The sequence below is a fragment of the Oncorhynchus mykiss genome, chromosome 23 (genome assembly GCF_013265735.2).
Source record: "Oncorhynchus mykiss isolate Arlee chromosome 23, USDA_OmykA_1.1, whole genome shotgun sequence".
Lineage (NCBI taxonomy): Eukaryota > Metazoa > Chordata > Actinopteri > Salmoniformes > Salmonidae > Oncorhynchus > Oncorhynchus mykiss.
Genome location: NC_048587.1, coordinates 36,850,080 through 36,863,769, shown reverse-complemented (window position 1 = coordinate 36,863,769; position 13,690 = coordinate 36,850,080). Strand labels below are relative to the sequence as shown.

The 13,690-nt window shown below is 43.2% G+C and overlaps 1 protein-coding gene across 2 annotated transcripts in view; it reads left to right on the top strand.

Moving 5' to 3' along the window:
• The window catches only part of LOC110502674 (metal transporter CNNM4), a 32,965-nt gene extending 19,319 nt beyond the window's left edge, over positions 1 to 13,646 (top strand). Inside the window, exons 8-13 of one of the 2 annotated variants that reach the window (XM_036960378.1) lie at positions 4,642 to 4,790; positions 5,672 to 5,903; positions 6,552 to 6,860; positions 9,468 to 9,551; positions 9,875 to 9,965; positions 10,985 to 13,646. In XM_036960378.1, the coding sequence (XP_036816273.1) occupies positions 4,642 to 4,790; positions 5,672 to 5,903; positions 6,552 to 6,860; positions 9,468 to 9,551; positions 9,875 to 9,954 (854 nt within the window). In that variant the 3' untranslated portion in view covers positions 9,955 to 9,965; positions 10,985 to 13,646. Of the gene's footprint in view, positions 1 to 4,641; positions 4,791 to 5,671; positions 5,904 to 6,551; positions 6,861 to 9,467; positions 9,552 to 9,874; positions 9,966 to 10,973 lie in introns of both variants that reach the window. The other variant, XM_036960379.1, reaches the window with a different exon arrangement.
• The last annotated feature ends 44 nt before the right edge of the window (positions 13,647 to 13,690 follow it).

The window sequence follows — 13,690 nt, the reverse complement described above, 5'->3', positions numbered from 1 at the left end:
GAGGCAGAAATAATGTGGTGTAACTCGAGTTTTGCCATCAGCTGGGAGACGGGGTCCTTTTTGGTCAGTGTCAGTGGAGGAAAGGGAGAGCGGAGGGATGTTGAGAGACGGACCCTCAGTCTGTTGCTCTCCCCTTCGCTGAGACTGACCATCAGATGCAGGCACTATCAGCCCAGTAAAATAAAAAGCAAATTATTTAAATGTATGCCCACTCAGTTGTGCTTCACAAGTAATACAACAACGGATCTATTACCAGTGTGATCATATAGCCTACCTAAATTTTTTATTTTTTTTAAATGTCCCGAACAACAATGTATTGGCAGTGCAGTTCAAGCAAAGCCAATATGCGGTGGTAATGTATTGGGCCTATAGCTTACTGCACAAATCTCATTGCTACAATACTGTTTTTAATTGTTGCATAGGCTTATGTTTTTTAAGTCATGTTAAAAAAATATCTGAGCGGTAGATCTCGGCTTGCATTGATCTTGATTCAGAAAAGGTTGGTGACCACTGTTCTAGAGTTTGCCCTGTTAACACTATCAATATTTCCCTTTACTGTGGCAATTGTGATTGAATCAACGCAATATTAGCCACTTTCAACGCAGCATACCGAAACAAAACGAACTATGTAAAATATTTTGTTGTAGGCAGAACACATCGGAGTAGGATTGTATTGCATTTACACGCACTAGCCCATACTCTACTCTACACAGACTGGTGCGGCAAAAATAATCAGAGATGCAGTAGGCTGATATGCAAATAGACCATTGCCATACATGGATATGCACCATTTACTTTGAGCTGGACTGTGTTTACAGCATGAGCGGTCGTGAATAGATGCCCTTGTTTTGAGATCAAAGTAAAGTGGTTTCTTGCATCAAACAACACAACAAGATTTTCAGTCACCTCCTTGTCTGAAGGACAAGTGGATAAACAGGTTCATGTCAAGCACTGCATGTTGTTTTTTTCAAAGTCTCATGGAATGTAGGCCTACATTGAACACGACACATTGGCTGCTACTGTAGGCTGAATGATAGAACAGCTATTTCCTTGTTAAAATGTTATGGGATGCATTTTCTCCATTTTTGTTGATGGTAGGCCACTCTGGTAGGGCTACAGTGCATTCGGAAAGTATTCAGACCCATTCACTTTTCCCACATTTTGTTACATTACAGCCTTATTCTAAAATGTATTCAATGACATGTTTTCCTTATCAATCTACACACAATATCCCAAAATGACAAAGCAAAAACTGTTTTTCAGAAATGTTAGCAAATTTATTAAAAATACCTTATTTACATAAGCATTCAGACCTTTTACTATGAGACTCAACATTCAGCTCAGGTGCATCCTGTTTCCATTGATCATCCATTGATATGTTTCTACAACTTGATTGGATTCCAGGTGTGGTAAATTCAACTAAATGGACATGATTTGGAAAGGCACACATCTGTCTGTATAAGGTCCCACAGTTGACAGTGCATGCCAGAGCAAAAACCAAGCCATGAGGTCGAAGGAATTGTTTGATCTGGGGAAGTGTACCAAAACATTTCTGCAGCATTGAAGGTCCCCCAAGAACACAGTGGCCTCCATCATTCTTAAATGGAAGAAGTTTGAAACCACCAACACTCTTCCTAGAGCTGGACATCCGGCCAGTCTGAGCAATCAGGGGAGAAGGGCCTTGGTCAGGGAGGTGACCAAGAACCCGATGGTCACTCAGACAGAGCTCCAGAGTTCCTCTGTTGGAGATGGGAGAACCTTCCAGAAGGACAACAGTCTCTGCAGCACTCCACCACTCAGGTCTTTATGGTTGAGCGGCCAGACGGAAGCCACTCCTCAGTAAAAGTGACATGACAGCCCACTTGGAGTTTGCCAAAAGACATCTAAAGGACTCCCAGACCATGAGAAACAAGATTCTCTGGTCTGATGAAACCAAGATTGAACTCCTTGGCCTGAATGCCAAGTGTCACGTCTGGAGTAAACCAGGCACCACTCATCACCTGGCCAAAACCATCCCTACGGTGAAGCATGGTGGTGGCAGCATCATGCAGCGAGATGTTTTTCAGCGGCAGGGACTGGGAGACTAGTCAGGATCGGGGGAAAGATGAACGAAGCAAAGTACAGAGAGATCCTTGATGTGAACCTGCTCCAGAGCACTCAGGACCTCAGACTGGGGGCGAAGATTCACCCTCCAATAGGACAATAACCCTAAGCACATAGCCAAGACAACAGAGGAGTGGCAATGCAAGACTGGCTTCGGGACACGTTTCTGAATGTCCTTGAGTGGCCAGAGCCCGGATTTTAACCCGATCGAACATCTCTGAAAATAACAGTGCAGTGATGCTCCCCATCCAACCTGACAGATCTTGAGAGGATCTGCAGAGCAGAATGGGAGGAACTCCCCAAATACAGGTGTGCCAAGCTTGTAGCGTCATACCCAAGAAGACTCGAGTCTGAAATCACTGCCAAAGGTGCTTCAACAAAGTACTGAGTAAACGGTCTGAAAATGTAAATGTAATGTTATTTTTCAGAAGTTAAAAAAAAAAGAAAAATGGTAAAAATGTCTAAAAACCTATTTTTGCTTTGTCAATTAGGCTGTAACGTAACAAAATGTGGAAAACATGAAGAGGTCTGAATACTTTCCGAATGCACTGTACATTATGATCAAATAGCCACAGTAACCTACAAAAACATTTGAGGGAACAGTCAATAAGTATTCAGCCTCTTTGTTATGGCAAGCCTAAAGGAGTAAGAATTGGCATCAATACACCCAGTCACTACAAAGATACAGGCGTCTTTCCTAATTCAGTAACAGGAGAGGAAGGAAACCGTTCAGGGATTTCACCATGAGGCCAATGGTGACTTTAAAACAGTTACAGAGTTTAATGGCTGTGATGGTAGAACAGGATGACTCAACAAAATTGTAGTTACTCCACAATACTAACCTAAATGACAGAGTGACAAATAGGGAAGCCTGTACAGAATAAAAATATTCAAAACATGTGTCCTGTAAGGCACTAAAGTAATACTGCAAAATAATGTGGCAAATAAATTAACGTTATGTCCTGAATACAAAGCGTTATGTTTGGGGCAAATCCAACACAACACATCACTGAGTACCCCTATTCATTTCAAGTATGGTGGTGGCTGCATCATGTTATGAGTATGCTTGTCATCGGCAAGGACTAGGGAGTTTTTTAGGATAAAAAGAAACAGAATAGATCTAAGCCCAGGCGAAATCTTAGAGGAAAACCTGGTTCAGTCTGCTCTCCAACAGACACGGGGAGACAAATCCACCTGTCAGCAGGACAATAACCTAACACAAAGCCAAATATACATTGGAGTTGCTTACCAAAACGACATTGTATGTTCCTGAGTGGCAAATCTATGGCAAGACTTGAAAATGGCTGTCTAGACATTCTGTTTCTTTTTATCCTAAAAAACTCCCTAGTCCTTGCCGATGACAAGCATACTCATAACACGATGCAGCCACCACCATACTTGAAGAATTTTCAAAAGAATAAGGTGCAAATATTCTACAATCCAGTGCAAAGTTCTTAGAGACTTACCCAGAAGAGACTCACAGCTGTAATCACTGCCAAAGGTGATTCTAACATGTATTGACTCAGGGGGTTGAATATTTATCTAATCAAAATATATTAGTGGAAAAAGTAAAGGGCTGTGAATACTTTCTAAAGGCACTGTATGTGTGTGCAAAATCCACTATTCATTTTCTTTTGAATCTGTGGGAGAAGCTGCAGTGGAAACTATGTAACTCCAGCAATTAAAGCTGTTTAAAGAAAATTGTTTAGTGGAAAGACATGTCCTGACCTGTGTGATATAACACACTGATAAGCAGACACAAGAGGACCAGCCCAGTGACGTGCACGTGAGCGAGCGTTTGTGTGTGTGTGTGTGTATGTCAGGGGTGGGCAGCATTTTTTGGTTATTGGGTCATATCGGGATTTTGAAATTCAACACAGAGTTTTTGGGGACTGATTTATTTGTCAAAATCAGGGGAATAACTGTTTACATGGAATCAGTTACATGTTATCTGACTACAAAAAAATGTAGCTGTAATCAGTTACTATATTACCAGAAAAAATACTGTAATGAGGTTACAGATACTTCTGAAAAACTAGATGATTACTTCCTGGATTACTTCTGAAAGGATATTTGCAAGAAGAAAAAATAATTATGATACCTTTCTGTTTTTCTCAATGACATTCAATTCAGCATTGAAAAATGGCGCAAGTTCAAGTATCCACCTGAGCGAGTCTGACCACAAGTCAGAGACCACTATGATGACACAACAAATGTGCTTGATAGATAATTTGTGTCTTGTTCTAATGCATTTTAAGGGAAAAATAATCAGATTACGTTACTGAGTTTGGGTAATCCAAAAGTTACGTTACTGATAAAAATGTTGTACAGGTAACTAGTAACTGTAACAGATTACATTTAGAAAGTAATCTACCAAACCCGAGTAAAAATCTATTTGTGGGCCAGAAAAAGGGCAGTTATTTATAATTTCTAAATACTTTATATCTAGTTTTAGACACTCAAGTGTGGTCTGGAGCATTTTTTTACCCAAAATAATCATCAGAAACAGAGACAGAATCTAATCAAACTCATCTCCAGTCAACAGGTTTGGTTCTGGTAGCAGTGGGTTGAACCAGTCAGAGTCTGTCTTATCAGGAGGCAGTGTGGGTCAGCTGAGTATAGGAGGGGGAGCAGTCTACCTACCTGACTTCTCTGTCAGACAACTCACTGACCTACAGATTATAAAGGTATACACCCACACACACATACACACACAAATTTAAAATACCCCTAAACTCCTAACTACCCAGATCCCATACCGCTACTAATTTCCATTTCCCTTTGAAATGCCTTAATCCCACTTATTTTGACTGAACACAGACACATCCTCTCTCCCTCTCCCTCCATCCTTCTCTCTCTCTCCTTCCTTCCCTCCCTCCCTCTTTTTCCTTTTAATCTGTCTGTCTTAGCTTTAATCATTGGTGATAAATGAGCTCCATTTTCAGTATGAATAATTTAGACTTAAAGTGATGGATGTACATCCTAAATACACACTCCCTCATATCCCCCAAGGTCATTAATATAGTTCCAGGAAGAAGGTTGCTAGCACACACACTCTGTAACTTTTACGTTTACATAGAGAAACAGCTTGGTGGTGTGTGTGCATCTGTGCATGTGTGTGCGTGTGGCGTGCATGTGTATTTGCCTTGTTTGTCGATGATTTTGTGTTGATGCTGTTTTTGTGGTGTGTGTTGATGATTTTGTGTTGATACTGTATTTTCTGTGTGTGTTGATGATTTTCTGTGTGTGTTGATGATTTTGTGTTGATACTGTATGTTCTGTGTGTGTTGATGATTTTGTGTTGATACTGTATTTTCTGTGTGTGTTGATGATTCTGTGTTGATACTGTATTTGCGGTGTGTGTTGATGATTTTGTGTTGATACTGTATTAGCGGTGTGTGTTGATGATTTTGTGTCGATACTGTATGTTCTGTGTGTGTTGATGATTCTGTGTTGATACTGTATTTGCGGAGTGTGTTGATGATTTTGTGTTGATACTGAATTTGCGGTGTGTGCTGATGACTTTGTGTTGATACAGTATTTGCGTGTGTGTGTTATTCTTTGCTAGATCTCAAGGAACCACTACCAGAATGCTCTGACAGCCAGTCTTATGGACAGTGTACCCCAGACCCCTGATCCCGACGGGAGACCCATCATCCCTGAGACCCGCTCCCACAGCATCGCCCTGCCCCTGACACACACATACACATACCTCCGACCCGTCCTGGAACAACACACACACACAGAGGACAACACTGGACCACTCACCTCACAGCACAATGAGAGAAACCGCATTGTCCGTAAGTGGAGTGTTTGTGTGTGTGTGGGTTACATAACCACGGTGGCAAACAGACGGTGTTAAAGAGTCTTTGATATGTTTTTTCCCCATCTTCATTCTGTCAGACACACAGAATAGATGTGAGGCTAAAATAGACAGAGTTTGAGGCATAAATAGCTACATTTTGTTGATCATTTGTCAGTATTTACTTCCAAAGGGATATTCATCTGAAATAGACTCTTGCTTCAGTTGAACACACACACCATAGGGTGACATGCCAGACAGTACAGGCCAGATGGTATCTGAAAAATCATGTAAGCTCTGAAACCAATCAGGTTTGGTTTATCTCATAATGCTTGTGAGTATGCATGTATGAACCTCTAACCTGCTCTCCTAAGCCTATGGTCTCTCTCTTTAAATCAGTGGTCTGTCCTCTTGGTTGTTGAGTTAAACCAAGGGGTTGAATTGATCATGATGCAGACATGTGCTGACTAGCCCCTCTCTGGTTCTCAATACCTCACTTTGCAGATAGTGGGACATGGATCTGGTTCTTTCAGATCCACACTTCTATGTACAGAAGGAAGATTTTGAGACTGAAAAGGGGTTACCACCTCATTGAGGTGCAGTCTTTGTCCAGATTGTCACCATGGTACTCTGTCTCCCTCTACAGGCAGTAAGTCAGACGGACAGAGGAGTCCCAGTGATTCAGTGTTTCTACGGATGGATGACATACCCTACATCCAAGAGGACCTACAAAAACACCGTCAGGAAGGCCACCCAGAGGAGCCACTAGAGGAGAGACCGGAAGACCTCCCGGAAGATAGAAAGGAAGACCACCCAGAAGACCGCCTGGAAGACAGGCCCAAAGGCCGTATGAAAGACAGGCTGGAAGACTGTCCGGAAAACCGGTTAATTGAACGCCCAGAAGACCAGCTGGTAGAAATTCCGGAAGACCAGCTGGAAAGCCAAGAAGGGATCGGTGAGGAGAGAAGGGAGAGAGTTGTAAGCTGTTATAGCTGGTATATTCATGAGTGGTAACATTATTTAGTCCTCACAAGTCAAATCAAATCAAATTTTATTTGTCACATACACATGGTTAGCAGATGTTAATGCGAGTGTAGCGAAATGCTTGTGCTTCTAGTTCCGACAATGCAGTAATAACCATTGTCTAGTTCCGACAATGCAGTAATAACCATTGTCTAGTTCCGACAATGCAGTAATAACCATTGTCTAGTTCCGACAATGCAGTAATAACCATTGTCTAGTTCCGACAATGCAGTAATAACCATTGTCTAGTTCCGACAATGCAGTAATAACCAACAAGTAATCTAGCTAACAATTCCAAAACTACTACCTTATAGACACAAGTGTAAGGGGATAAAGAATATGTACATAAAGATATATGAATGAGTGATGGTACAGAGCGGCATAGGCAAGATACAGTAGATGGTATTGAGTACAGTATATACATATGAGATGAGTATGTAAACAAAGTGGCATAGTTAAAGTGGCTAGTGATACATGTATTACATAAAGATGCAGTAGATGATATAGAGTACATTATATACGTATACATATGAGATGAATAATGTAGGGTATGTAAACATTATATTAGGTAGCATTGTTTAAAGTGGCTAGTGATATATTTTACATAATTTCCCATCAATTCCCATTATTAAAGTGGCTGGAGTTGAGTCAGTGTGTTGGCAGCAGCCACTCAATGTTAGTGGTGGCTGTTTAACAGTCTGATGGCCTTGAGATAGAAGCTGTTTTTCAGTCTCTCGGTCCCAGCTTTGATGCACCTGTACTGACCTCGCCTTCTGGATGATAGTGGGGTGAACAGGCAGTGGCTCGGGTGGTTGTTGTCCTTGATGATCTTCATGGCCTTCCTGTGACATCGGGTGGTGTATGTGTCCTGGAGGGCAGGTAGTTTGCCCCCGTGATGCATTGTGCAGACCTCACTACCCTCTGGAGAGCCTTACGGTTGTGGGCGGAGCAGTTGCCGTACCAGGCGGTGATACAGCCCGACAGGATGCTCTCGATTGTGCATCTGTAGAAGTTTGTGAGTGCTTTTGGTGACAAGTCGAATTTCTTCAGCCTCCTGAGGTTGAAGAGGCGCTGCTGCGCCTTCTTCACGATGCTGTCTGTGTGGGTGGACCAATTCAGTTTGTCTGTGATGTGTACGCCGAGGAACTTAAAACTTACTACCCTCTCCACTACTGTTCCATCGATGTGGATAGGGGGGTGTTCCCTCTGCTGTTTCCTGAAGTCCACAATCATCTCCTTAGTTTTGTTGACGTTGAGTGTGAGGTTATTTTCCTGACACCACACTCCGAGGGCCCTCACCTCCTCCCTGTAGGCCGTCACGTCGTTGTTGGTAATCAAGCCTACCACTGTTGTGTCGTCCGCAAACTTGATGATTAAGTTGGAGGCGTGCGTGGCCACACAGTCGTGGGTGAACAGGGAGTACAGGAGAGGGCTCAGAACGTACCCTTGTGGGGCCCCAGTGTTGAGGATCAGCGTGGTGGAGATGTTGTTGCCTACCCTCACCACCTGGGGGCGGCCCGTCAGGAAGTCCAGTACCCAGTTGCACAGGGCGGGGTCGAGACCCAGGGTCTCGAGCTTGATGACGAGCTTGGAGGGCACTATGGTGTTAAATGCCGAGCTGTAGTCGATGAACAGCATTCTCACATAGGTATTCCTCTTGTCCAGATGGGTTAGGGCAGTGTGCAGTGTGGTTGAGATTGCATCGTCTGTGGACCTATTTGGGCGGTAAGCAAATTGGAGTGGGTCTAGGGTGTCAGGTAGGGTGGAGGTGATATGGTCCTTGACTAGTCTCTCAAAGCACTTCATGATGACGGAAGTGAGTGCTACGGTAGTCGTTTAGCTCAGTTACCTTAGCTTTCTTGGGAACAGGAACAATGGTGGCTCTCTTGAAGCATGTGGGAACAACAGACTGGGATAGGGATTGATTGAATATGTCCGTAAACACAACAGCCAGCTGGTCTGCGCATGCTCTGAGGGCGCGGCTGGGGATGCTGTCTGGGCCTGCAGCCTTGCGAGGGTTAACACATTTAAATGTTTTCCTCACGTCGGCTGCAGTGAAGGAGAGTCCGCATGTTTTGGTTGCAGGCCGTGTCAGTGGCACTGTATTGTCCTCAAAGCGGGCAAAAAAGTTATTTAGTCTGCCTGGGAGCAAGACATCCTGGTCCGTGACGGGGCTGGTTTTCTTTTTGTAATCCGTGATTGACTGTAGACCCTGCCACATACCTCTTGTGTCTGAGCCGTTGAATTGAGATTCTACTTTGTCTCTATACTGACGCTTAGCTTGTTTGATTGCCTTGCGGAGTCTAGTGAAGTATAAAAAAAAAAATCCTCCCATGGAAACATAGCCAAGAACAGTGCCTTGGCCATGGTTTGCATAATTAATAGTATTTATTTATAGTCTTGTAGGTTGCAGCTCTTCTCATTTCTCTACTCCCCCTCTCTCACTCTCTCTCACCCACACACTCTCTCTTGCCAACTCTTTTAATCCCTTGCCCACTTTCGCTCTCATTCACTCTCATCCTCTCACTCTCCCACCTAGATGCTGTTCCTGTGGAGTTAGATATCATCTGTTCTCTATCTGGCTCAGAGGAGACACTGGGGAAGAAGCTGCTACGTAAACTGAGTGAGTGATTGATCTAGGATCAGCTTTTCCTCCCCACATTCTACATTTGACCATAGATCAGTATACATTCTTCTTCTAATTCTGCCCAACTGCTATTCTATGTTTAAATTGTAAATTAAAAGGTTATTTGTCATATGCAGAGATTGTTTGTATATGTTTGTGTTCTTATCTTTTATTATTTATTATTGTTGTTGCATTGTTGAGAAGGAACCTGCAAGTAAGCATTTAATTGGACGGTGTATACCGTATGTATCCTGTACATACGACTAATCGTAAAACTTGAAGTTGAAACTTGAACTTGACACGGTGTCCTATCCTTCCAGGTAACAAGAAGAGGAAAAAGTCCCGGGATGGGGAGAAGAATGTGGAGGAAGGTTTGGAGCAGCCATCGGTGACCACCTAGCACAATGCCAGGTAGAGACAGCAGGGAAGACCTAGCATAGAGAAAGCTGGGAATAGACTGGCTCTGTTTCTCTCTCACTTCCCACTGGGAACTAGAGTTAGAGTTTTGGTATGGACCAGACTCTAGTACTTGTCAATAGATGTCGAGAACCTCAAGATCTCTCTCTGAACGGTCCACTCCCCAGACCCAACCCCCCCCCCCCCCCCCCCCCCCTAGATACCCTCTGTCCACTCCCCAGACCCAACCCTAACCCTAGATACCCTCTGTCCACTCCCCAGACCCAACCTTAACCCTAGATACCCTCTGTCCACTTCCCAGACCCAACCCTAACCCTAGATACCCTCTGTCCACTCCCCAGACCCAACCCTAACCCTAGATACCCTCTGTCCACTCCCCAGACCCAACCCTAACCCTAGATACCCTCTGTCCACTCCCCAGACCCAACCCTAACCCTGTATACCCTCTGTCCACTCCCCAGACCCAACCCTACCCCTGTATACCCTCTGTCCACTCCCCAGACCCAACCCTACCCCTGTATACCCTCTGTCCACTCCCCAGACCCAAACCTAAACCCTGCATACCCTCTGTCCACTCCCCAGACCCAACCCTAACCCTAGATACCCTCTGTCCACTCCCCAGACCCAACTCTACTCCTGTATACCCTCTGTCCACTCCCCAGACCCAACCCTACCCCTGTATACCCTCTGTCCACTCCCCAGACCCAACCCTACCCCTGTATACCCTCTGTCCACTCCCCAGACCCAACCCTACCCCTGTATACCCTCTGTCCACTCCCCAGACCCAACACTGACCACATTGACAAGCGGTAAAGTTAAAATATAATTTTATTCAACATTCTGGCTTGTAGAGGTCGTGAGAGGAAACTTTCCCGAACCAAACGCTCATTTATGCCCGATGTAGAATTCAATGAAATTCAACGTTGTGTTTCCAGGCTGGCTGGGTAACAGACTACGGAAACATTATGACTTTAAATAACTTTACTGTATGTTTCTGTTGAGTTACCTTTCAGCCACCAATCTCTACTGTGCTAGTGGAGTCTGAAGAGGAAGAAGAGGAATAAACTAAATGAAGAGAAAAATAAGAGGGAAATAGCAAGTCTAGATCCGAGCCATCTTCTAAATCTTTTATATTGCTCAACCAAGAAGACAACAATTTCTGTCTTCTACCATCAGATGATCGTTTCTTATTACCAAGTGCTTTCTGCACAGGGAACTGTCCTTATCATAGAATAGAGTACTTCTATCAGTCGATCAACTGTGGTTGATAGGAGTCCTGCCATATAAATGCCATCCACACTGCCAGTGTTCTGATGACACATAAGGAAGAAACAGCCAACACACACCAGCCATGAGAACAAGCACAATGTCTACAACCACAGGGACTTTATGCTGATTTAAAGGAGTCTGTCATTTCTTTGTCCCATGTGGCAACCGGAGGATTTTTTTTAATGCACAAACAGTCTTGTCTCAAGCAAAAACACCACACACACACACACACACACACACACACACACACACACACACACACACACACACACACACACACACACACACACACACACACACACACACACACACACACATTCATTAATTTAGTTCCATTGAAGTCAATTGACTCCCAGTCAATACTTTTTACCAGATTTTGAAAAGCCATATAATAACTAACATACCTGCCAGCAAGAAGAAGGGATATGCAATATTCACAATCCCAAAAATGTAGGTTGCGTGTTACCTAGATTTGAACAGGTATTTTATTATGATTAGATAATATGATGATTTGACATATTTATGATTGGATGATATTTGATTTATAATATGGTGATTAATTGGTAACCTGTAATGAATAGGTTGTTTTAACAGCAATTGTTCAGCCATTTCTTGGTTGCTTGCGTTCTAATAGTTTGAGTAGTTTCAGTTTGTGACAAAACCAGCAGGTATAGTGTAGAGAATCATTGTACCATCTAAACCGCTTTGAGATATTTTTTCCATACCAAATATATTTTATGTTCAGCTGTTTGAAGCTGGTGTACAAAAGCCAATGTAAAAGATGCACAAACAAAATGATGTATAATAATATGGTGATTAATTGGTCATCTGTAATGAATAGGTTGTTTTAACAGCATGTACCTAGAACAACTCCTGCCTGCCATATCATTTCCTTTATCATCATAATATACACTCACACACACACACACACACACACACACACACACACACACACACACACTAACTGTGCCATCTCCATATCACCATGACATAAAGCAGTCACCATAAGTGTGACATTGCAGTAGGTAACAGTTGTAACACCCTATCTGTGTATAGCCCAATGATGAAGTGAAGTGTTACTCCCACATGCATGCTATTACTACAGATGCAAACACAACAGGTTAACTATTCTCTTTGAAGAGACCCCTCCAGGGACACACAAGGGCATAGGAACACAGGGGGCTGGGGGCTAAGCTTCTGGGATGAGAGGCTGCAGATACAGGAGGCTAGGGGTGTTTGGTTTATACAGTGACACAGGAGATGGGTGTATGGAGGGCACTGCTTACTGCTTTCCCAGTAGAATATATTCCTATTTAAGGACAACGCCTTGGGCTAGGTACTCAGCTTGATGCAGACAGGAGCATGACGCAAACCTGTGATTATGAAAGACCAGGCTGACGTGGAGATGTAGTTTGATGGGAGGTTGTAGTGTATAGAAAACTGATAAGCAATACATAAGCATGAGATACCTGAGTGTAATATTAGGTGACAGCTGCACAGAGTATCAGGACAGTGTAACATGCTCAAGGACAGACACCCCTGTAAAGTCAGCCAGGCACTGATTAAAAGATATATACTGTTTTATAGGAATGTATTCCAATGTACACAGGGGTTCATAGGTATAATTAGAGATGTACAGAGAGAGATTACATTTTATAGTGCCCTTTATGATATAGGTGGTCAGACAATGGGCTCTGTCCTATTCATCTGTAGCAATAATAATTCCCTAGAACCTGCCTGAGACCATCACTATTCCCTACTGCTATTAGACTGGACTTCGATGGAGTTGCTCTCTATTGCACAATACTAACAAATAACTGATTTACTGAGAGCATAGAGAGGGTGAGTGGGAGGGAAGATGAAAGGTAGTGAAAGAGAGCAGGAGAGAGGAAAGGAGAGGGACAGAAGGGAAAGTGAGCACTGAAGGGAAGGTGGGAGGAGACGTGACGCAGTCTGACGTCAAGCCACAGCCTTCCTTGACGCACGCAAAAACACACGCATTCAGTACTGAACTGCTTTACAGAAGGACCCCCCCCCCCCCCACACACACACACACAACACACAACACACACACACACACACACAGGATCCCTTATGACCTGACAAATACAGTAGCTGAGCTGTTGAAATCAAAGAACTAAGAAACCAAGCACTCTCTCAGCCTCATGCTCTCAGAGAACACATTTGGTGAGGGTGACAGAGATACAGTAGATCGTGATAGCTTTTATATAGATTATAAGGGACGTAAGGGGACAATTTTATTTTATTTTTCCCGGAATGTGCGAATTTAGTAATGTTTTAACAGTTTAAAACATGATCTTCAGAATATTAGGGTTTTCAGGATATCAGACCTCCCAATGTATTAAAAACGATGAAATCCTCAATAAAAAGATTCTAACAGATTCATATCTGACTTGTTGTTCTGAATTCCATTTGTGTATTGATAGTGT